Source organism: Crocodylus porosus, unplaced genomic scaffold, assembly GCF_001723895.1.
Source record: "Crocodylus porosus isolate Cpor-Errol unplaced genomic scaffold, CroPor_comp1, whole genome shotgun sequence".
NCBI lineage: Eukaryota > Metazoa > Chordata > Crocodylia > Crocodylidae > Crocodylus > Crocodylus porosus.
In genome coordinates, this window is record NW_017728943.1 from 125586887 (window position 1) to 125611014 (window position 24128).

Below are 24128 nucleotides of genomic sequence, written 5' to 3' on the forward strand. Positions count from 1 at the left end.
ACTATCAGAATAGTTTTACTTGGTCTCCCCAACCTAAACCACATGTATTAACACACTTCCAGTATAATATTTGCTGCAAAATGGAGATTTTTAATAGTTTATAGCTAAGCTGAACCTGGATGGACTTTGTCAGTGCTGAATTTCAAAGGTCTGCATCATAAAACAAGGGCATCACACTATCTTCAGTAACAGCTGAAAAAAATCTGTTACAATGGAGAGTATTAGAAAACCTAGAGCAGCAGTGGATCCAGGTGTAGGGTGGGAGGGGGTGCATCACACCACCTTTTGGCTGTTTCATACATGCATAGGAAGCTTTGAGCCCATCAGTGTGGGCTCCTGCCAGACTTCCCTATGGGTAGTGAGGATTATGAGCTTGCCAGCAGGTCCATGCAGGCTCTCTCTGGAGCCCCTATTTTTGCTGTGGCTTCAGAGCCCAGAGGGTGAGTGCCACTGCTGCTCATCCTCCTTTTTCCCCTGATGCTGAATTCAGTGGGAAGGGGTTGGGGTGAGGGGGGAGAAGGCGGAAGGGCAAACAATGACAGCACTCACCCCCTGGGCTTTGGAGCCCTGCAAAAGTGGTGACTTTGACCAGAGCTCACACCAATCAGCTGGTGAGGTCAGAGCTCGCTGTGCATGTGCAGCACATCCAAATGGGGGTACAGCTGCATTGATTTAACCCTCACCCCTGCATCTGCCGTTTGTAGTAGTGAGGGTTAACTCCCTTACTAAAGAGTCTTCCATAGGTAGTGATGGGCCAACCATTTTGGGTCAGCAGTTAGTTCATAGATTTCATAGATTTCATAGACACTAGGGCTGGAAGGGACCTCGGAAGATCATCAACTCCAGCCCCCCGCCCCAGGGGCAGGAAGTCAGCTGGGGTCATAGGATCCCAGCAAGAAAAACTCTTGAAGGCGTTCAAAGTAGGTGCTTGAACCACCTCCGGTGGCAGGCCATTCCAGAGCTTGGGGGCTCGGACAGTTGTTACAATAAAGGCTTAATGAGAGCAAGGCTCCCTGCCTTTTCCTAAGATCCACACTGTTGTGAAGGAGCTATCAACCTACCTATGATGATATGGTAGCTGCAATAGAATTTAACATTACCACTTGCTATGGAGCATTCATTCATTAATAACTGTACTGGCCATATTTTTTAGGCACAAAAGTGTCAATTTAAGAGCACTGTTAGAGATTTTGCTGTTGAAGTTTTTTCAAAAGAACACTTATCAAAGTTTTAAGAATCAAATGTTGTCCTCTGCTCTTTTACTACAGATTGGTATGCTACATGGGACCCATCTGGATTGCCAAAGTTGACTCCATTTTAAATTAATCATTGTTATTTTAAAAAGCAAGCAACCAAACAGTGGTATCCCAAAATCTTTATTAGAAAACACCAACAATCACCACCCCCAACTGTCATATTCAGATGTACAGCTACCAATTCATTGACAGTAAATCACCCTGAAAACTGCACAGCAGGTTTTGCAGTTAAAGCCACAATTTACACAAGCAAACTTCTAGTGCTAGAGGAAGGCCACTATTAAGCTAAATCAAACCTAGACAATGTCCCTTTAATTAAAATAAGAAGTGTAACATTGCATGTGCAAAATGCTTTATAAAAACATATTTGTATATATGTAAAGTTTAGTAGAGGTGTAAAGTATATGTGAGCTGAACATCCAGGCATGTGTGCTTTTAAATTACTTTTTCATAAGAAGATCTTATTATTAATAATAATTCTGTCAACTTTATTTTTTTAAATTCCTGCTACTTTCCACAGCAGTGACATTTCCCTTTTAATTATCAGAAAATCAAATAGAATTCAGTAAATCTCATTTTACTAGGCAGCAGTCAACACTTGAATACACCTTAGCATGTGCTTAACTTTGTGTCTGCTGAAGAACTAGCAGAAGATGAGGATGAGGAGGGTGGGTGCAGTTGCACCCCACTCTGACTCCTGCTCCACCCAAGCAAAAATCAAGTACACAGGAAGGGCAGTGACATTTCTATTCTGATAGTGCTGAGAGAGTCAATTGACTTCATGGGTTATTATCATCTCCTTAATTCTCATTAATTTTTCTACACTCCACAGGTGTTAACTACCCTCTCTCCTTTTCAAATGGTCTTGATGGTTCACTATTCAAACCATTCTCTCTTTTACTAGCTCGTCTTGGTAATGTCTCCCTCCTATTTTACAGCCCTGCAGACTGTTTTTAGCTCTAGCTAAAAACCTTAACTTAGGTGTGTGGTAATATTAATTCAGGTGTAGAAATGACTGACATTAAAATATTGGAGGCACTGTCAAGACACCCAAGAAGGGTCAAGTTTGTCTGATGAATCTAGTGAACTAATAATATAATATCCTTTGAATTTATTGCCTAGTTTATTGTGTTTTTTACAACTGCATATATACTCTACCACAGTGGTGCTCAACCTTTTTCCCTAGTGGGCTGGATGGTCGTTCTGATGCAGTACCTGGGGCTGGTGCAGTGGGCACTATCTGGCCACATGGAGACTGTAGGGAGGCAGCCCAGCCTGAGCCCAGCCCCACAAGTGTGGGAAGTGGGGGTGTGGAAGGAGGGGGAGGGGAAGGGGAAGGATGTGACCTGCCCAGTAGGGTGAAAGGGGCATGGTTCAGCCCTGAAGGGGGAAAGGGGCTTGACCCAGCTCTGCAAGTAGGGAAGGGGGCATGGCTCAGCCCCACTGGGGAAAAGGGGGCATATCTCAGTCCCGCAGAGGTAAAGGAGTGTGGCCCAGTTGCAACGTGGCCCCATCAGGGGCAGATTAATGCATGGGCCTTTGGGATCTGGGCCCAGGGGCCCCTACCAATCAGGGTGCCCCTGGGATGCCATGGGCATCATGACCTGGGTGGGCATCCTGGCTGTGGGCATCCAGGACAGGCAGTGCATGCCTCTTCCCCTTCAGCCAGGCCAGGGCCAGGGGCAGGCACAAGGCTCCCTGCAGGCAGTGGTGATATCTCAGGGCTCTCTATTGCCAGGAGGCCCCATGGGTAGCCCCATTTCTGCTCCTTGCCATCTGTGGGTGGCCACTGGCACCAGCATCACTGGGACAGCACTGGACAGCTCAGTCCTGCCCTGCCCCACCCAGGCCAGCAGAGGGGCAGGTGGGCAGCTAGGGGTGGAGCTCATGCCTCTCCCCCCAAAGCTGGCACCATCCCCAGCCCATCCTATGGCACTGGCGGGGGGCACAGCCCCTGCTGTGCGACACCTGCTGGCCAGAGGGGCTGGACTGGGCCTGGGGCCACCTTCACTTCTGTGGCCCAGGAGTCGGAGGTTGAGCACCCCTCCTTTAGCAAACATTTCAATAGTTACATATATTTTGCTTTGATCTTAAACTGAATAATATATTGCTAACCTCCTACCACATTAGTAAAGAGTTTAGTTTCTTTTTTTTCTTTTCATGTGATGATGCATACCATGTGTGCCCATTCCCCTTTTCAAAATCCTAGATCCACCCATATTAAGGGCTTTTTTGACTCGGGGCCTGAGAGTTTTATCTTTGGTACAATGTTAACCGTTATGAATGAAGGTCCCAGGGTCATGATACAGCTACTTTTATAGTCAAAGTCACAGGAAAAAAACCCCCAAAACCATAGAATGGAAATAATGCTGTCATTGACAGCTCAACTCACAAAAACTAGAAATTGAATATATACACACAATCAACACATCTTCTCCAAAGCAGTACCCAGAAACAGAATCCTGGGGATACTTTGATCTTTATTTATGTGTTCTTGTATTTAACAAAAGTTTAATCATTTACAGATAGACTTTAATTGCAATTAATTGATATAACTCTTAGTATTGCCTACCCACTATATACAGTTACATTAGATAACAAAGTTTGATTGGATTCTTCCTTCAGGTAAATTTATGTGCTATCTTTTAAGAAAGCTTTAGAGTGCACTTTGAAATATAAAGGATTATCATATTTACCCAAATCAGGCCAATCTGCTTAAGTTCTTTCCAAGCAATACAAAGAATTGACTCATTCTTCTCATAATAAATTAAAAGGCATTTACATTGACTTAAGTTGTAATACATGTTGAAAACATTTTGGAGATAATATAGATCTTAGAATACACAGCATATGCAAGTATAGGAAAAAGGGGGATTAAAACACGGTTAGTGTTATTAGCTAAAAGTACTTTCTACATATATAAAAAGAGAGTGATCCTTGCCCTGAGTACAGGGTCCATATAAACAGCTTGCCAAAAGATTCTTTTCCTGGCCAACCTCTGTTGGTGCTGAGAAATCTTTCATGGAATAACAAGCAATCTCTTCCTGTGAGTATTTAATGCTCAGTCCAATTTAGGCTTTTCTTTTCCTTCTTCCGTACCTGGAAACATACAGAGAACTTTTTATAATACCTGACTGAATAAACATTGATCATTGACTTAGAGATGTTCTAATACAATAATTTTGCTTTTTTTCTTTTGTTGCTGTTGCTTTCCTCTGTTTGTTAGCAACATCTGCAAGATTTTACTTAACCTGCTGAGAAGGAAAAGAACATCTGCACACCTGATGTCAGTGTTTGTCTGCTAATGAAGTACATAACCCTTTCTCTCCCAGGACCCTTTTTAGAATTGCAATATGAAACCGCTGTGGCATAGTCTGCCTCTGACTGCTTCAGGGGAGCGAGGATAACTATCACCTTGAGCTCCCACTGCTTATATATAAACAAAACAGAGTGGATTCTATTATGGCTACCAGTAGCTGAAGCTAAATGGTTACCTTTTAAAAAAATAGATTTGCAAAACCATAATTGTCTTCAATTCAATAAGCTTTTTTCCTTTCCAGTCTCAGATTTTTAAAAACTCTGTAAGCAGAACTCTCTTTCCTGAAAGCACACAAAGAATCAATTATTGCTAAGAGTTTCTTCCGCCCTTCTCTTTAATGCCCCTTCCTTTCAGTGACAGGTAGCAGGAATACACACTATATCCTCTTAAGACCTGCCTGTGCCGCAGAACTCCTCTCCCTCTTGTCTGTGCTGAAAGGAGGCTGGGATGGGCAAAAGGGTGTATGTATTTTTCTGGAGACGAAAACATCCATCTCTTTCAGGTGCATGTTCCTGGGCAATGATTTATCATTAGATTCTGGCCAAAGTGGTATTCTTTTGTTCATTTTGTTTCTTTTAAGCAAAGCTCCCTGCCAAACATCTCAACATAGTATAAAAATGTTTCTTTTGGATGCTTGCGGGACTGTTGTAGATTGCAAAAGAAAGTTATTTCAGGACTTATGGAGAATGGGAAGTAATTTTTGAAAGCAAAAGGAAAAGGACACCTGACCATAAATCATATTACAGTAAAATCTCTATTGTCCGGCATCCCTGGGGGAAGGGGATTGCCGCTTATGTAAAAATTCTGGTTATCTGAAACCCCCCGGCAGGGCTTTCCAGATAATGTGGAGTGGGTGGAGGGTTGGCTGCTGCACGAGGAGTGTGTGTGTGTGGGAGGGGAGTTGTGGCTGCCCGCAGAGTGGCAGCAGTGAGGGTGGTGCGTGGCAGCTGCCTCCGCATGCAAGGTTCCCCCATCCCCCTGTGTCTGGCCGGCCTGTTAATGGAAATTTCATTTAATGGAATTTCTGGTTAGTTAAATGCTGGATGGTGGAGATTTTACTGTACCTGCTAATGGAATACATGCATGAATGGTAGTTTTTTCCATAGGCTATTTTGAAAATGTATCACATCGATTGCAAGATGGGGATAATAGGAAGGCATCTGCAGAGGTGACTTTACTGAAATAAACAGGGATCCGGGTTTTCTGTTCGCCATGGTAAAATGTGGTAACATGCAGATTTTCTCATTTTAAGGACAAAAACCTGGATTTTCTCCTTTGAACAAGAAAAACATGGGAAATGGTGGGTTCCAGCCTGAAAGGAGCTGGGGGGAGCAGGAGGAGGATGGTCAGACAGAGGGCACCATGTGCATGTGCGCACATACATATGCCCATGGCTACAGGCAGCCTGGAAAGCAGCTCCTGCAGGTAAGTCTGGTTCGGGGCAGAGTGGGTAGATTGAGGCCCTCATAGTGAGGGAGGGAAGGAGCAGGGCTGGGGCTGGAGCTGCTGCCCAGCCTGGGTGGTGCATGGGCTTGGTGCGTGGGCCCAGAATGTGCAGTCACAAAGCCCAGGTGGGAAGCGGGATGGGGCCATGGGTGGCTCATCTGGGGGGCATGGGGAAAGGGGGGCTGGCTCCCGACCACTGGGTGCTCTCCCAGAGGGGCATGGGGGGTACATGACCCTCAGATTTGTGTGCAGGGCAGGTTGCCTGATGCAGACTCGGGCTGCCTGCCCTGCTGCCCTCCCCCTGGGGCCTCCAGGGCTCAGTGGGCAGGACCGGGTATGGCAGGGCAGAGTAGGGTGGGGTGGGGAAGCTTTATGCCACCTCTGGGATCCCCGCTTTGACCAGGCTACGCATGGGGGAGGGGAAACCGAGGTCCACATTGTGCTCTGCTGCAGTAGCTGCTGCCTCCTATGGGTGGCAGCAGGGGCTTGGGGGCTGCTGAGGGGAGCAGGGGGCTGCAGACCCAGGTCCCTGGTCCCAAAGCCCTGACAGCTGGGGGCCCCCTCTGGCAGGGGTTGGGTGGGGGACTGTGGTTGGGGAAGTGAGGGGCACTGTTAGGGCCAGGGACCTGTTGGTGGAGACTGAAGGGCCCCAGTAGGCTGTGGGGGTTCTGGGTCAGGAGTGAGGGGCAATGGCATTGCCAGGACACCAGCATATCAGGGCTGCTCAGCGGGGGGAGGAGGCAGCTGCAGCTGGACCCACTTGTTGGCGAGTGAAGGGGGCAGGGGTAGCTCTGATTTTCCAGGACAAAACCCCCCCAAAATCAAATGCCCAAATTTATAGGTATTTATACTTTATTCCAGTGACTGAGTCACTGGTAGGCTTCCAAACTGCTTTAAAATGGTAAATATAGCAATAAAGCATTGTGTTCAACTGTTACCTCTCTCTCTCTCTCTCTATATATATATATATATGCGTGCATACACACACAACACATGTATACACACACACACAAACACACAGAGTAAAAGCCATGTTATCTGATAGTTTATAAACCAGTATGCTCCATTAACCGGCATGCCAGTTGACGCAGCAAAAACAAACTAACACTTCCAGTTTCGCCCCCATGGCCTGGGGCAAAGCAGTCTGCGTGGGGCCCCCTTCCCTGTCTCCTGGCACACTGATGCCAGGGAGGGGCATGGCACACTGGACGTGGCGGGAGGGACGGTGGCCCAAACAGGCAAAGATGCCTGTTCGGGCCTCTCAGGTAACCGCCATATTTGGTTATCTGGCACCCCCTATTCCCCATGGGTACCATATAACAGAGCATTTGCTCTGTGTGTGTGTGTGTGTGTGTGTGTGTGTGTGTGTATAGATATATAGTGGTGTTTCATTTTAATCATGGATAAATGCAGATCTTGGGGGTTTTAATCACAGAATTTACAATTTTAATCAGAGAATCTGCTATTTTTAAACAGAGAAAACCAGGATCCCTGGCAATAAGCAATAAGTAAACAAATGGATGGGAACATTCTCAGCAATCTAAAGACAATAGGGTGGGTGTTATTGGCAAACCAAAAATAATAGGAGAGCCATAGTCAAAGGTTTTAAAACCAAAACAATGGGTTGGCTCCAAAAGAGTGCAACTGGCTTAAGAGCCTGCTTCGGAGCCAATCTGGGGTCCCTTGTGTCTTTTGCTGTGAGGAACTTTTCCAGTGGTTTTAAGTAAAATGCTTTATTTTTCTTTTTTAAAAGAGCCTCTTTCCTTTCTTCTGAAATATTCTACTGCAGATGTATCAAACAGTTTGGCAGAAAAGTTGGTATCTTCAGGACTGTGGGTAGGCACTGGCCTGTAGAAAGGGCAAATTTTTCCTTGCCTACCATGTTTGTGGTTTAACTTGGAAAAACTAACTACAAATCATTTTGTCAGTAGTGAGGTTTCACTTAATGCACCTCCGGAGGAAAAGGAAAATAAAAAAAAATTGAAACCTTCTCAAGTCAGATTGTTTTAATTTTAAAGTTTGAGAGCTCAAAAAACCCCTTTTAAATATATGGTTTCCAAATATTTTTTTTCCAAACCTTACATGGTTGAGAGATCACCATGATTTTATTTTTCTGCTGCTTGCGGTGGGCTAATCATTCACTTTCACTTACATTTATGTACAGCCCTTTAAACATAGCCATACAACAGGTGACTCATGGCATTTGCAGGCTGGCAAGTGGTTGCTCCACAAAGGAATTTGGATCAATGTCTCTTAATCACATGGAAGTCAGATCAGAGAGGAGCTTATGGCCTGGGCATTATAGAATCATAGAAAATTGTAATTATGGCTAGATCAGCCTCTGTTCCCTTACAGCAGAGAAACAAAGCAGCAGAGATACTATTATATATGCTGTGGAAGGTTGGTGGAGATGTTCTTTTAGCTACTTATTCATGAAGTTAACAAGAACACATGCTTCATCATCACATGATTATATTTTATATTACCTGGGACTTGTATAAAGTGAACCCTTCTTCCTTGTGGCAAGCTTTTTCTTTAAAGCATCTTTCCTGCACTACTGGAAGATGAGGCAAATGCCATGAAGTCTATGTAGTTGATGTCTATGAAGGGATTGGGTTGAGAAAATAGGTGCCTGCTATCCAGACTCTAACAATGGATAAGCAGCAGATGGGGCCCACAGAGGAACAGTTTTGAACCTCTTGTTTCAACATTGCACCTGGAGTTTAATTCTTCCTAGTGTATTTTATGTAGGGAATTACAGGATTGTACCTACTTCACCCTGACTTACCAAAGGGGACTAAACCATGGGGATGAGTTAAGCAGGATGTACTTTTAAGGTTTTCCTTACTACTACAGTAGTAGTTTGAATGAAGTAGATTAATACTTTTTGTGCAGAATTAATCAACAGCAAGTTTATCTGTTATACCTTTTATATGGCCTGTTTAATATGGATATGCTTAATTTCTTTGAGCAAATTGATTTATAAGCAGAAGAATACCTTACGCCTGAAAGTATTTTTAAAAAAAACACATCTGTCTAATCCTAAGCATATCAGTATGATCATTTCCACAAAATAGCACTTTCTTCTAGCTTGATTTAACTGGTTCATCAGCTAATAAAACCAAGTGGGTTGTAAACCTTTCAGGTAATTGCCAGCAGCTCTTAAATTAGTATTAGATGTTATAAAAATGAATACATATTCATAGCTAATCATGTTCTCTGGCAAACATTTCATTCATCTGCCTATTTTTAAGAGAAAAAAGAAAAAAGTTACAATGATATGTTCTCATTTCCCTTTTCAGTTTTCTAAAATTCCCATTGACTTCAATGGGATGGGTTCTAGACCCTAAAGAGTAATTCCTTCATTTATTATTCCCCAAAATAACAAATACTTACATTTTTGTGTATCCCAGATGTAATTATTCAGAACCTCTCCCAGCAAGTAGAACATATTAATTATTATGGTGACAGTTGCAAAGAAGATTATTTTGGCACCTGGGCTTATGTATTCCAAGAGCGGGTACACCCAGACTCCTGTTACATGATGAATCCAGCACACCCTAAAACGAAATCAAAATGAGACAAGAGCAGATATTGTCTTTATGCTGTTTTTGAAAGTAGCTTGCGTTAGAGCATTTATTGACTCCAGCTTATCAATCAGACATGTAGTCCAAAGGACTGGAGGTTGCAATCGCATTTTGATCCTCAGGATCACCTTCTAGAATAGGGGTGACAAGAGGAAGAAACAAAACTAGATTTACTGGAATGCTGTTTCCCCTTTTGACCTGAGCCATTTTTCAGATTTTATGGGTTGTTTCAGTCAGAAGGAGAAACTGACAACAGAGTCAGGTATTTCTTTGATGCGGTCCTGTTGGCTTATATAAAGAATGTACAAAGTCCTAAATCACTGAACATAGCAGACAGCTAGGGATAGTATCTTTTCTCCCAATTCTAAACCTCTTTAATCCAATATTTCATTCAAAATGCCTTGGTTTTCTTCTCATTTCTTTGTTACTGGGACTCTCTGCATCTGGGGCTTCTTGACTTCTGCTCTGTTTCATTTGGTATGTTTCCACTGCTTCTGCTTCTCTCTCACACACTGTTCCACTAATCAGTGTCTTCCACTAGCCCTGCATTTAGTATATCACTCTCAAATATCACTCTTCTTTGGCCACATAGGGCACCAATAGCGATGATTTGTTGCACAATTGGGTGCACTGACAGATGTGCACAACTGCAGAATGATTTAAAAAGGCCTGATCGCATGACAATCTGAACCCCCATTACATGACGGTTCAGGTGAAGGCACTCCAAAGCGAAGTGCTTTCAATAAAGTCTCAGTGCATGCCAGGAGCAGGGCTGGGCTGAAGCAGTGCTGGGGCTTACATCTGGAGCTTGCCCAGCCTGTGCTGGAGGGTAGGGTGGGTGAATTGGAGCCCCTCAAGATGGCTCCTCCCATCTTCGGGGATCCTGCAAAGTCTCATGAGTTACAGCAGGGAGTTGCATATCTGTCAGTGCCCATAGTTCAGCTTCTATATGTGCAAGTGTTGTAGGTGGTGACTCCTAGTGCTTCAGCTCCCCTGTTCCATGAAGGAATTTGATTGTTTCTTACATTTATCCTGCTTGAAGGGTAAAGATTATGCCTATCAAAGTAAATCAAACTTTGTGCAGCCCCACAATATGGTGCACAAAAATGGAACCCAAACAGAGGAGGAAATGTTGGAGGCACTCACAAATTTCCAGCACTCACTGGCAGCTCAAGTAGCTGGTATCTTGACCATGCCAAGCTCAGCAGTCTCCAAAAAGCATTTTGAGTACATTTTCCTCTGTGCAAAATTTTTTGGTGATGTATGCCGGTGGATGTTGATCTGCGGGTGTGTTTACATGTGCACAGTAACTTAGGTTACAGGTGCATGTCTATACGTGTACGCCTAAACTGCACAGTAATTATGGTGACATGCCAACTTCAGTGTAAATTTGCTCCCTGTATCATGCTTTCTGCATCATGCAGGGAGCAAATTTGCACCTGCTTAGTTACTGTGCAGTAAGGCTCATGTAGATACCTTACTGCACAGTAACACTGTTTATGTGGACTGACTTCGGAGTAACTTTACTCCCAAGTTGGAGCACACACAGTGTTACTGTGCTGTAACATCTACATGTGTAGACACTGGTCTAAAAACTTCTTACTGCACAGTAATTTGCTGCACAGTAAGTTCCTGCACAGTTAATGCATGTGTAGACACACCCCGTATCCCCTAAATAAGAAGTCTACATTGGCTTTCTGAGATGGTAAATGTAATGTCAGAAAAGAGTTGAAAAGGTCAGCATACTCTTTCCCTTCACCAAGTGACAGAATCAGTGACTGCCAGCCAGGGATAAATGGAACCATCTGGCAAACATCAGAGCACCATCACAAAGGCAGTCTCTCAGATGGGCCACTGGGGAAAAAAGACAGTCAAAGGCAAGACACCACACCCTCTAGCACAAATCACTGAGCAGTATGTCAGTTGGATGGGAGCACACAGAAGCAGGGTTTGGCTTTGAGGAAAATATTCTTTAAAAGTGGGAACTAGATTAGGACAGTCATTTGGTGGAAGCCAACAGAAACCAGGTCAGGTCCCAAGAGCAACTTGACTCCCTAGAACATGACATCGGTTGGCAACCTACAGCCTGCAGATCTGGCCCACAGCACTGCTCCATCTCGCGTAGAGCCGGGGGTCTTCAGTGCTGAGCAGCTTTGGTGTCTGGGGGGACGGGGAAAGGGGCTTTGTCCATAGTGCAGCTGGGTAGTGGGGAGAAGTGGTAGCAGCAGTAGCAACAGAGTAACAGTTGGGTCCTAGTGCCAGCCCACCTTGTACCTGAGCTGGGTCATTCTGGTCCACTGCCCAAAAATGTTGCCAACCTCTGCCCTAGAAGAGAGTAAGTTGGTTCCCTTCTGGTCCTGTAACTCTAGAGGGTGGTCTGTCTAAATTGGGGTGTAGAAAGCATAAATTTAGAGGAAACTGAATATGCAGGTAGGCTGTCTGTTGTTTTTAAACACTTTATTCTTTGTTGCATCTGCTAATAAACACACTTGTTTTAAGAAGCGTTTGGTCATTAAATCGCTGGCCACAGGCTCCTGAAGGTGAGAAATGTAGCCAATGCCATAAATGTGGGAAAATGTGAAATCCTCCTCCAGTCCCCTAGGTACAAATAAGAGTTGAGGCCCAACACCTGGTAAGGTGCACCAGAAAGGAGAGAGAGATGCAATCGGTCCTTTAACCAGGGTAACTGCTCTTAGCCATTTGTCTCAGATCTTCCCCCTGTTATATAGGCTTCCCCTTTAAAGGTGCACTGATTCCACAGCTGCTACTGGACGTTCAGGCTGATGAAGTTACCAAGAGTGCTCCTTATCATTTGTAACTGTAACATTTTTTTTTCAGCTGCAGACCTCATCAATCTCCCAAGGCCTGTACCAGTATTTTGGAACAGTTTTCTGGCTTCATAAGCCTCTGAGTTGGTTTGTCAAAATGATAGTGTCATGATACTCATCCAGTCATGAAACAGAATATTGAACTCTAGTGAACTCTACTGAAAGTCCCTCTGGAGGGGGTTGATGACATAGTATATTATCTTGGTAGAACAGCAGTGCTGTGCTGACTTTTCTGGGGAGGGCTCATACAGGCTCTAGTTCCATGAAATCTCTTGCAAAAGTTGGGAAAATTCTCGCATCTAACTTGGCTGTGTACAATTCTATGGCCGCCATGCAGGAGGCCATACTGGATGATCTAAATGTTGATGATTGTCAGGCCTTAAAAATCTATTAGTCAAAGCAGCAAGTGTATGTAGTTATTGTGTTCTCTTGCAGATCATTGTAAAAATGTGGATTATACAGTCAGATCCTGATTTATCAGTGAATTCACGCACTAATTAGCATCTGGCAGTAAGTCAAACAGTGAGGAATCTGTAACTGGCTGTTGGTCATATAACTGCCTCTATGAAGGAGTCCACATATGAAAAAGTTTCTCTAAACGTATTTATTACATGTCTTCTGCAGGGGAAAAATGCTAGAATGTACCCATGACAAGGTAAAGGGTTAAGATGTTACAGCTAATCACTTAGTTGCTTGAAGTAGGGAAGCCGAGTGACAACAGAGTGGAGTGTATGCCCCCCTCCTGTCTTGCAAAGGCAGGGAACGCCTATAACAACCATTGTTTTTTGTTTTTCAGTCAATTTTCTTTTGTTTTGTGATACTTTTGTGTTCAATAAAACAAATCCCAAGAAAAGAGTCTAAAAAGATTCATGTTTGTAGCTTGGTTTCTCTTCCCTGGTTTGGTGAAACTGTCCAGTAATTTCTGGCACCTTTATAAGAGAACTACTCAAAGGTGTTGTCTATCTGCACCTGTATACGCAAATGACTGGTTCATGAACCAAGTGCTGGTGACATTTACTAGAATGCATTTATTTTGAATAGTAGAAATAAAGTCTAAATCCATCCAATGAGTCACTAAAGAATTCCTGTATGTCATCTCTGCCTTGCTAATGCAGTATCCTCGCCTACATTTTATAGATTCTATTCTTTGCTGGCCAAAGCAGAAATCCCTTTATTTGTTTGGTAATACCTATCATGTGATGGATTGCAAATTATGTTTTCAATTTAGTCTGTCCCTGGAGCAATAACACAGATTCAGTAATAGAAACTAATCTGATAAGAAGAAAATTAAGCAAGTGCCACTTAGGAGGCAAAGTTCAAAAGCACACCTGGCTAGGCAGCCTAACCTCATTTAAAGTCAGCCACACAGCTGAGCTTACTACACCTGGAAGTACTAATGTTATATTTCTTTCCACTCAGCAGTGACACAGTGAGCGTTTCTGCATTGTCTATATCACAAATGTGAACAGCAGAAGTAGGACTGCTGCCATGGAAACATTACCTGATGCCCTTTGTTAGTGAGTTCATTCCTACTTGAATACAAGCTAACTCAATCCTGCAGCATAACGGGCTGATCAAGTATAGGCATAAAGCTTCCATACAAGACTACTGATTATTAACGTTAATGAATGCCTTTGACATTGCAATTCTAGTAGTCATTATTCTTGTCCAACCTCATTATTAGATAAGCACAGGGGAGCTTGCATTAAGATACATTTTGGAGTGCAAGCTACAGCCAATTTAAGACCCTGCTTATTGTATAGGTTCTACAAAAAAATTACTAGTTTAAATAAAAATATACTCAAGTAAACTAAACCTGTGCAGCTATAGGGCTGGGGGAAGCAGGGGAGGGTGATCAGAGGCAGGGGGCACTACGTGTATGTGCACATGCACATGGCAGCCAAGCAGCGGTGGAGAGTAGCTCCTGCACCCAGTGAGGCATGGCAGTGGTGGTAGCATGGAGTTGTGCCCCCTGCTGCAGAGCAGGCAGGGAGCACCTCAGCTTGGTGGCCATGGTAGTGTGGCACTCCCTCCCACACTGAGTCCTGCCCTCTGAGCTGCAAAGCCCGCAGGGGAGGGCAGCAGGGAAGGGAGCCCCAAGCCCACAGCAGGCAGCCCATGTCCCGCCCCCCGCCTCCCTTTGCACAGGCTCTATTCCAGCCATGCTGCCTGCAGGGGAAGGGATGGGGGGGAATCAGGCTCCATGTTCCTCTTTGGCCACAGCAGCTGCTGCCTTTTGGCAGCACCAACTGGGGCTTGGGCACTGCTGGGGGGGATAGAGGGCTGTGAGTCCTTGCCTTGGGGCACCTGGGGGAGTGCAGGGCTTCAGGTTGGGAAGTGGTGGTCACTGCCAGGACCAGGGAGCTGTGAGTCAGGAGTGAGGGGCACCAGCAGGACAAGGGAATGTGAGTGAGAGGTACCTGGGAGGAGTTGGGGGATGCAGTTTGCGAGTGAGGGGCTATGCTGAGGAAATGGGCTTATAAATGGGTCATGCTGTGGAAAAGTTTGGGAAGCACTGATTTAACCTCTTAGCAAAATTACCTAGTCAACCCTAACAAAACAAGATATAACATTCTAATCTGCCACAGATAAAGCTGGTGAACTCTGGTGGCCTATGTCCTGATGCTGCAAAGGTTGTTAAAAATATGCTCAAGAGATCCCTGGAAGAGGGCCATGCCCCCCTGTCCTTCTACAGAAGAAGGCAAAACAGTTCTTACGAATCTGATCATGGCATAACATTTTCCTGACCCCAAACATGGCAATTGGTGTGACCATGAGCAGAGGGGCAAGACTTTCTAGTCAGGAACCTCTGGCTTTTTTAGGTCTCAGCAAAATCATTGGCACATCACAGACAAAATCCCCATATTTGGCTGCAGCCAACATCCAATGCTTCTGAGGGAGGCTTTAAAAGCTGCCTGACAAATGTAGCAGCAGGAGGGGAAAAGTCCTTCTTGGCCCATGCTGCAATGAGTAAAGCCCAGAAGCATGGGAAATACCCATAGGGAAATACAGGCATAGCTATGCCTAGATCATCTCTGACCAACCTCCTCTTGAATACTTCAAGTAATAGAGATTGCACAACTTCCCTAGGCAGTCTACACCACTGCCTCACTGTTCTAACAATGAAGAACCTTTTCCTAATATCCAAGTTAAACCTACTTTGCTGAAACTTCACACTATCGGTCTGTGTCCTAATCTCTGCAGCAAAAGCAAAAAGTTGTTTTCTGTCTTCTGTATGGTGGACATACTATGGTGAATATCCTTTGCTGTAGAGCTGGGGACATTAATAGCTTATTGATGGAGGACTTTAGTCTTCTGAATGTTAAGTGTCAGTCCTGTTTTCTTGTATAACTCAGTACAGATGTTGACGATTGCCTGAAGGTCTGCTTCTGAGTGAGCAAACACTACAGCAGCATCATTATATGGAGCTTGATGATTGAGGTTGGGGTGGTCTTGGTTTTGGCTTGGACTTGGCTGAGATTAAACAGTTTATTATCCATTCGGTAATTTAGCTCCATGCTGGCTGGAAACCTGTTGGTGCTCAGATGTAGCATCATGGTAACGAATATCAAGACAATTGTTGGAGTGATGACACAGCCTTACTTAACTTCTGTCTTAACCTCAAAGGGATCTGTGACAGATCCATTACTGACAAGCACTCCAAAGAATGGTGGTGAACTTCAGTGGGCATCCATACTTCAAAAGTATCCTCCACAGCGCTTCTTGGTTGACAGAGTTGAAGGCTTTTGTGAGGTCAAAGAAGGGCATGTAGAAAGGTTTATGTTGTTCCTGGGATTTCTCCTCCAGCTGGTGATCAGTGAAGATCATGTCAGTTGTGCCTCTTTGTGCTCTAAACCCACATTAAGATTCTAGGAGGAGCTCTTCATCAAGTGGAAGGAGATAACAATTCAGAAGGGGTCTCTCAATGACCTTTTCTGTGGTGGACAGCAAGGCAATCCTTCTGTAATTCAGATTCATGGTGAGACTCTGGCGAACGTTGAGTTTTTCCCATGCTTTATGAACCATCTCTCGCAGAAGGCTGACATCAGTGATGACATCCAACATAGCTTCAAATGTGCAAGTGCAGCCTTCAAACACCTGATGAAATGGGTGTCCAAAGATCACAATATCAGATGCAAAACCAAGCTCATGGTTTATCAAGCAGTTGTGATCCCTACCTTACTATACAGATCTGAGATGTGGACAATGTACAGGAGAGCATTAAGGATGTACATGAGTATTGAGGTGATGATCAGCCAACATCAACATCGCTAGCCCAGCCGTGTCATCTGGATGTCAGACTCTAGACTCCTGAAGCAAGTCTTATTCTCCTAGCTGAGCCAAGGCATATGCTCAAGAGCATGGCAGAGAAAGCACTTCAGGGATGTCCTCAAGGCCAACTTGAAAAAAATGCAACACTGACATCAGCTTATGAGAGACTGCTCACCCAGGACTGCTCCAAATGGAGGAAGAGTTTGCTGCAAGGATCTCGGTACATTGAAACCTTATGATGACAAAAGGAGAAAGAAATGCAGAAGCAGCAGAAACAACGTATTATGGACTGAATCAAGAATTCAGAGCTATCCATGCCACACAGAAACATGTGCTCAAGTTGCAGCAGAGTCTATCCATCCCAGATTGGCCTCATCAGCCATCTTCAGACCGATAGATAAGATAATCATGGAAGACCATCATCCTCAACTGCAAGGGACGGCTAAAGAAGAATAGATTCTGGGTATAATCCTGTCATTATAATTGGACATAGACACCTGAAAAAAAGACACATTTCTCAAGATTTTTTTTCCCAAAATGTTTGATACTTTTTACTAAAAAGGTTTTTTTTTAAGTTCAACTACCTGTATGGCAGATTGAACAACATGAACAAGACAAAAAGACCTCTGTTTTTTTTGACCAGCTCTACTGGAGGCAAGGAGGCCTTCAAAAAACTAAGTTTGTAGCTACCTTTTAATTCCTTACTGTAATGGACCCTTTAGCTATCTCCTGCCAAAGTATGAGACTTCCTGACTGTCATTTTTCTGGCACATGGAATAGCAAACAAGTTTGCTGGAGAAAGTGGAAGATCTGTATCTCTTTCTCTCTATTAGTTTTAGAGCTCAGGGAAGTAAATCAATTAATCCAAAGCTTGTGGGTGATCTTACATTCTATACATAGTCTGTCTATTTGACATTCTGAGTGACAGTAATATAGATGATATTTCCTTTAAAACAATGTGGATGAAATGGGATCCTGAGAGATCAATCTACAACACTATCAACCATGAAATATGCAAGATTTTATTATGGGAGCATGGTGCAGAGAACAGGTGCTTCTTAGTCTTGCCCACTCTTTCTACAGGATAAAATCCTGTAATATATGTATGTGGTCACTGGGATTAGGAGTAAATAGCTGTTTCCCTGTCATGCAGGGCTCCTTAGCTGTGTCTACACCTAGAGTACTACATTTAGTTCTGGGCACTCATAAAGGATATAGCAGAAATTGAAAGGGTCCAGAAATTGGTATCAGAAATTCTTGGAGATGTGGAAAATTTCTGTAGGAGGAGAGAGTAGAAAAGGTTGTTTAATTTTAGAGTAGAAATGAAGAAGCTGGAACACATTAATAAGTATATCAAAGAATAGTATAGAAAAGGTGAATGGGAGTTCTGGTATGTTCTTTCTCACTTTAAGAACAAGGAAACATTCAACGACATGAGAAGATAAGACATTTAAAACTGATAAAAAAGTTCTCTCTACAATACCTAATTAACCTCTTTGCTACAAGGTATCACTGAAACCAATATTTGCATAGAAACTGTACAAATGTAGGGCTGAAGGAGACACAAGTGGTCACCTCATTCATTCCCTTGTTCTGGGGGCAGAACCAAGTCTGCTTAGAAGTTGACATGATTAGACCTTACATTGGTAACCAAAATACCCAATGCTACATTAGGGAAAATAAAGCTTATGAGGGCTATAAGACCAGAACAGAAGATACTCATATACTGATAGAGATTGAGGAAGAATTTCCTATATGGCTAGTCATCCATAAACTAAACCAGAGGGTTTCTTGCATCTTCCCCTGAAACATGTCATTGGTCACTGTCAGAGACTAGATACTGAACTAGTTGGACTAGTGATGTGATCCACCAGAGCAGTTTTTTGTGCCTGGTACTGAATGCTGCTCTTACTAGAAGTAAATCCCTTTCCACATCACTATTACCATTCAGAGAGGGAGGTAATGCATAGTATTGTATCAGGCCAGGGTAAACTATTTTGCATGGTTGCCTTGAAAACTATAGATCTCCAGCTGATTCCAGGGATCCCACCAGCTCCGAGGCCTTTTTTCCTGCCAATTCTTGTTGTTGGCAATGCTCTCCTCAATGGCAGAATGTGGCATGTTTTGTGCAGTGTCATTTCTTGATCTTTCTCAACTTTTGTTTTTTCTTTCCACAAGCTATTCCGCAGAACAAGAGAATATTACCCAATGGGAACCATTAAACTGTGGAATGCCTCCCAGAGGAGATGATGGGGTTCATCAACTGAGTCACTCTAGTGAATGAATCATTTGAAGTTGTAGCATAAGGAGCAACCCTGCACATCCAAGGGTCAATTCTATTTCAGATTTCTATGACGCAAGGTAAATATAATGACAACAGGAATGTTTTCATCAGGGATATGTTTTTCTTGCTAGTTGTTCTTGCTGATTCTGTGATGTGCCAAATTCAATGGGAATTGCTTGGCCCCTTTACTGGGTACTTTAATATTTCAGTTAGCACACATCCTCTAAACCAGCAAATTTATATTATTTAGAAATTTAGGAATATGAATAATAAATTTAACAAAAACATCATGGTGGTGTTGGCTGCAGTGATTAAAGAAGGAGGTACTGTGGAGGCTGATGAAGAGAAAAGTGGGCAGGGAAGAAAGGTCCATTTTAGACATTCTGAGCTTAAGGGTACTTAGATACCCCTAAAGAGATATCAGAGAGGGATAGATCTTAGTTTGGGCAGACAGATGCATGGAAAACAGGTGAAAAACACAAAATGGTGATTGGAGAAGGGGAACTCAGTAACAGAAGGATGAGAAGATGAGAGCAGTGTTTGATGAATGGCTCTTTTGGTGACTGGGAGAACTGAAGCAGAGCTGCTACAGCCAAGGAGCTGGGCATGGAAGATGGAATCACTGACCCCATTTACACAAGACACTGATGGCATAGTAGCTCATTATTGCTGTGCAGCAGCATTACATGACAGAAAGCGTGATGTGATGCTACTGTGCAGTAGTACAGGCAAGTCGCAATTTACGCGTATTTAACTTACGCGAATTCGGCTTTATGTGCTTGGCTGCTGGGGCTGGCTGCCGGGTGCCGGCTGGGAAACAGCATATAGTGTGGCGCTGCGTGGCGCCGCATGGTATTGCCTGCACGCACCGGCATGGCTGGGGGGGGCTGAGGGGCTCATGCTGAGCTGGCCGCCTTGTCTGGGCCCAGTGGCGGTGGCGGCAGCGGCAGCTGCTCGCCGCTGAGCCCAGCAATTTCAGCTACATGCGATTTCAACTATACGCGGTAACCTGGGAACGTAACCCCCATGTAGGTTGTGATTGTACTGTAATGAGTTACTGTGCAGTCAGTGTTACCTAAAAGCCATTTGGCGACACTACCATGCAGTAACTTTGGTTACTGTGCAGTCATTTAGTACTTATATAAACAAGTACTAAATAACTGTACTTGTTTATACAGTACTAAATGACAGCGCAGTAATGACTGTGCAGTCAGTGTCTTGTGTAGACGCAGCCACTGAGTATTGAAAATTGTAAGGACTGGGGGAGAGAAAGCGAGAGAAAGTGAGAGTTTGCTAGGCAGAACTGGGAACAGAAATCAGAGAGGAAGGTTGATGGGGAGGAGCAGGCTGAGTGATAAATGACAGTGATACAGATTGGGAAAGAAGTTAGATGAGTCCCATGATAAATGACACGTCAGAACTCCCATTCACCTTTTTTATGCTATTCTTTGATCTACTTATTAATGTGTTCCATCTTCTTCAGTTCTAGAGGCATAACTAGCCCCATTTGATGACCTGGGCAGAGAAGTGCTGCTGTGTGCCAGAGAGTGCAGCAGTAGGGATTGCTGTACTGGTTGGTAGCTCTTCTAAATCAGGGCACAGCCCCAGTGTTTTATCACTCTTCTGAAAGAAGCCACAGCATGTACAGACTTTAGCTTTCCCAGGAGAAACTATCCTGGGAGTGATTTAACCCTGGTTGTTCCCATGTTATTATTCTCCTGGAGCTGCTGTTTTTACTCCAGGAGAAAAAGCCTGAACACCTATACACTTATAGTTTCTCCTGGGAGAGCAGCAAGTCTTCCAGAAGAAATTGATATCAGTCTGAGTCTAAAGAGTATTTTCCCAGCCCATCACTTTGACTAGATCATCTATTTCTTTTAATCTTTCCACTGACTCCCCCTCCTTCTTCCCCCCAAAATAAACTGCTTATCTTCACTTTCAAGGCTGTTTATGGCCTAAACTCACTCTATTTATTATTTTCGTTCAATAAGGCAAGGTCAGTTCCTGCCTCTGCTCAATCACAATGTTTCATTGTGACTTTCATTGTTAGATTGCCTAACAAGCACCTTTGTGCTTTTTTCTATGCTGCCTCTCACCTGTAGGAAGAACTCACAAAACTACTTCAGTTTTCTCCTTCAAAACTCTATTTAAAATTATCCTTTGTTATGATCCCTACTAAGAAAGCTTGACAACGCTTAGACTACTGGTGTCCTGAAGCCCTTGTCCAAATGCTTATCAGTATTCTTTCATTGTTTTCTTGTACTTCCTTGTCTACCTAAAGCAGGGGTGTCAGAAACTGGGCTCACAGAGGTGTTTCACCAGTGTAACTCTAGAGCAGCCACGAGTTTTGGGATGGGCCCTATTGCTGCATTTCCAGCTATAGAGCCCCATTGGCAATGCATGCCACTGGTGAAGTGAGCAACAGCTTTGTTAAATCCCACACCACTGCTGCTGCCAGGTTTGGACCCAGTGATCTAAAGCTATTACTTCTCTTGTCTTGTAAACTCTTCAGAACAGAAACCATTTGGGTGTTTTGTATTTGTACAAGGGGTAGCAAAATGGAGTCCTGGTCTGTGACTAGGGAGGGGTCCTATGTCTATAGTAATGCAAAGAAGAAGAAGAAGAAGAAGAGTACAAGTTATTTGTGCAAAAGATTGAAAAAATAAACATACTTTCAGTATATGAGTATGCCCAATACATTAACAGGAGGCTCCATATATGCATGTGTGTGTGCGCGTGCCCGTGTGCAATGTGGTTCATGAAAACATGTAGGATATCTAAGCTAACAGAAAGGCAATTCAGATTTTCCTTTTCATCTGTTTAGGAAGACTGAGCATAGATAGATTTACTACCACCCTCCCAAATTGCCCAGGAGTTTTTATTTTTTCTTAAAAGCATGTAGCGATCACGCAATGTTCTATACTATTTTAACTCTCCATCTTCCCTTCGTCAAATGAACAGACCTCCCTAAAGTCACCTAAAAGGAAATTGCATTCTAAATGGGATTTCTGATGTAACTGCACTGCCTGAATTATTTTATGAAGTAACAGAAGAATGGATCAAATTCAGCCCCAGCATATGTAGGTGTAACTCCCTTCTTATCCACGTGGGACCGAGAATGATCAGGTATTTTGTTCCCAGACCAAAGAAGTGGAGTTGGATTCTTGGGAATGGACATTTAATACCACACACAGCTCAGGGCAAAAGGAACAAAAAGCTCTTTTAACTACACCTATTTGTATTTTTAGGGACACATCTGGCTCAAATGTTAGTTCCCACATGATAATTGTTGCAAAACATTTCTGGCTGTTTTCTTTACATTGACAATCAACCACCTAGACCCACTGGCAGTGTTTTTGGTAGCACTGGCATAGTTGTGAATTTTCTCAATACTAAACAGATTAAATAATCCATTAAAAATGATGACCTTTTCAAGCCCATTCTAAATCAAGCAAATTGGCCTTTACCACATCATCCCCTGGCCTTTAGCCTGAAAAATCCATATAAGGTGTACAGCTGACAATGCAAGGGCTGTTGTGCCCAGGGCAAATGTGAACAAATGCAATGCCTGGGTATCAGAAAGTTTAATTAAAGCGCTAGGGTTAGCTTCTGCAGACAGGGGAAAAGTGAGCCTTAGCCATTTAAGTGCTTGGTTTGGTGGAAAACAAAGACAGAGAGCCTGACAGTTTTCGAGGAGACATGAACCTGTGCATAATTCTAAGTGAGCACTAAGTAACTTGGTCACATGCTCCTGTCTTTGGCTTTGCTTGATACGCATGTAATTGTATATTTCTTCAATCAATAAAGTATCTATTATAAAGCACCTATGCCAGCGTCTGGCTTAAATGACCCACATGAAAACTAACCAATAGTCTTTCTCCTTCAAAGAAAGCCTTGTAGTGGGCCACAGGCTATTTCAGGCAAAAATGGGGACTACAGAATTTGAGTGCAGAGCACAGAGCCCATTCTGCCAGCCACTCTCTCTGATTTATACTGTAGCAGCTCCACCTTCAGTGTGCCTCTTGATTGCAAAAGTGGCTGGGTGGCAGAGGAAGAGAGTCTCTCAGGCTGATAACAAGCTTTGTAAGTTAAAAATAACATGACGAGGCTACTAGGAAATTCACAGACAGTCAAACCAGGTCAGAGGGTAATGATGTTATGCCCTGGTAAGCAAGAGACACTTCTTAAGGAGCATGGTGTTCCTTTCTCCATTTATTCAGTTTTCCAGGGGGAGGTTCAGATAGAATGCATTGCACTAACCTCCAAGTGACAAAGGGATGGATCATGGTAGCAAGAGCCATATCTGGATTAAATGACTACAGCCAGCTGAAATGAATGAAAGCACTCCTTCTTAGCGCTTCTATGCAGTCACTTAACACCATCTGGGAATGTAAGCAAGGCTCTGTGCAGGAGGTCTAGTTAAAATGAACAGGCATACCTTCAATAAAAGGGGTAAATATAACCCTTGCCATAATTTCTGGCTGCTTCCTCCAGCCTTCCATCCTCTCTTCAATTTGGATTGAGTTAAAACCACCAAGTCCTGATCTTCATTCCAGTAAAGCCTTCAATAGCATTTGCTGCCTTGGACACTTGAGAGGCATACAACTACTTATTATCAGCTGGCTGGTGGCATACCTCGGGACATGCTTCCTTACAAAGCCTCCCAGCAGACCATTATAGATGATAAACAGGAGGAGAAATAAAATGCAGCTCTGCAGAATCCCACAGGAGTGTCCTTAGAGAGGATGAGCAATTGCCTCAACTCACCCTGTGGGAATGCTCATCAAAGAAGAAATGAGACCATGCGAGAGCCACCCTAGCCACTCCTGGCAGGTAAGCCATGAACACCTCATGATCAATAATACTGAGGATAGCTGCTAGGAAGGAGCAATGTAATGGCAATTTCTCTCCTTATGCAGGATCAGTTTTTCCCTATGTTTTATGTCCTGATCATCTCATAGTTTCATAGTTTCTAGGGTCGGAAGGGACCTGAGTAGATCATCTAGTCCAACCCCCTGCCAAGGCAGGAAAGAGTGCTGGGGTCAAACGACCCCAGCAAGATATTCATCTAACCTCCTCTTAAACACCCCCAGGGTAGGAGCCTGCACCACTTCTCTTGGAAGTTGGTTCCAGACC

The 24128-nt window shown here is 43.7% G+C and overlaps 1 protein-coding gene across 1 annotated transcript in view; it reads right to left on the reverse strand.

Moving 5' to 3' along the window:
- Window positions 1–3688: 3688 nt before the first annotated feature.
- AIG1 (androgen induced 1) overlaps window positions 3689–24128 on the reverse strand; it is a 201398-nt gene continuing 180958 nt past the window's right edge. Inside the window, exons 5-6 of the mRNA XM_019550152.1 lie at window positions 9418–9581; window positions 3689–4355 (exon numbers count right to left, since the gene is read on the reverse strand). Coding sequence (XP_019405697.1) covers window positions 4318–4355; window positions 9418–9581 — 202 coding nt within the window. The 3' untranslated portion in view covers window positions 3689–4317. The remainder of the gene's footprint in view (window positions 4356–9417; window positions 9582–24128) is intronic.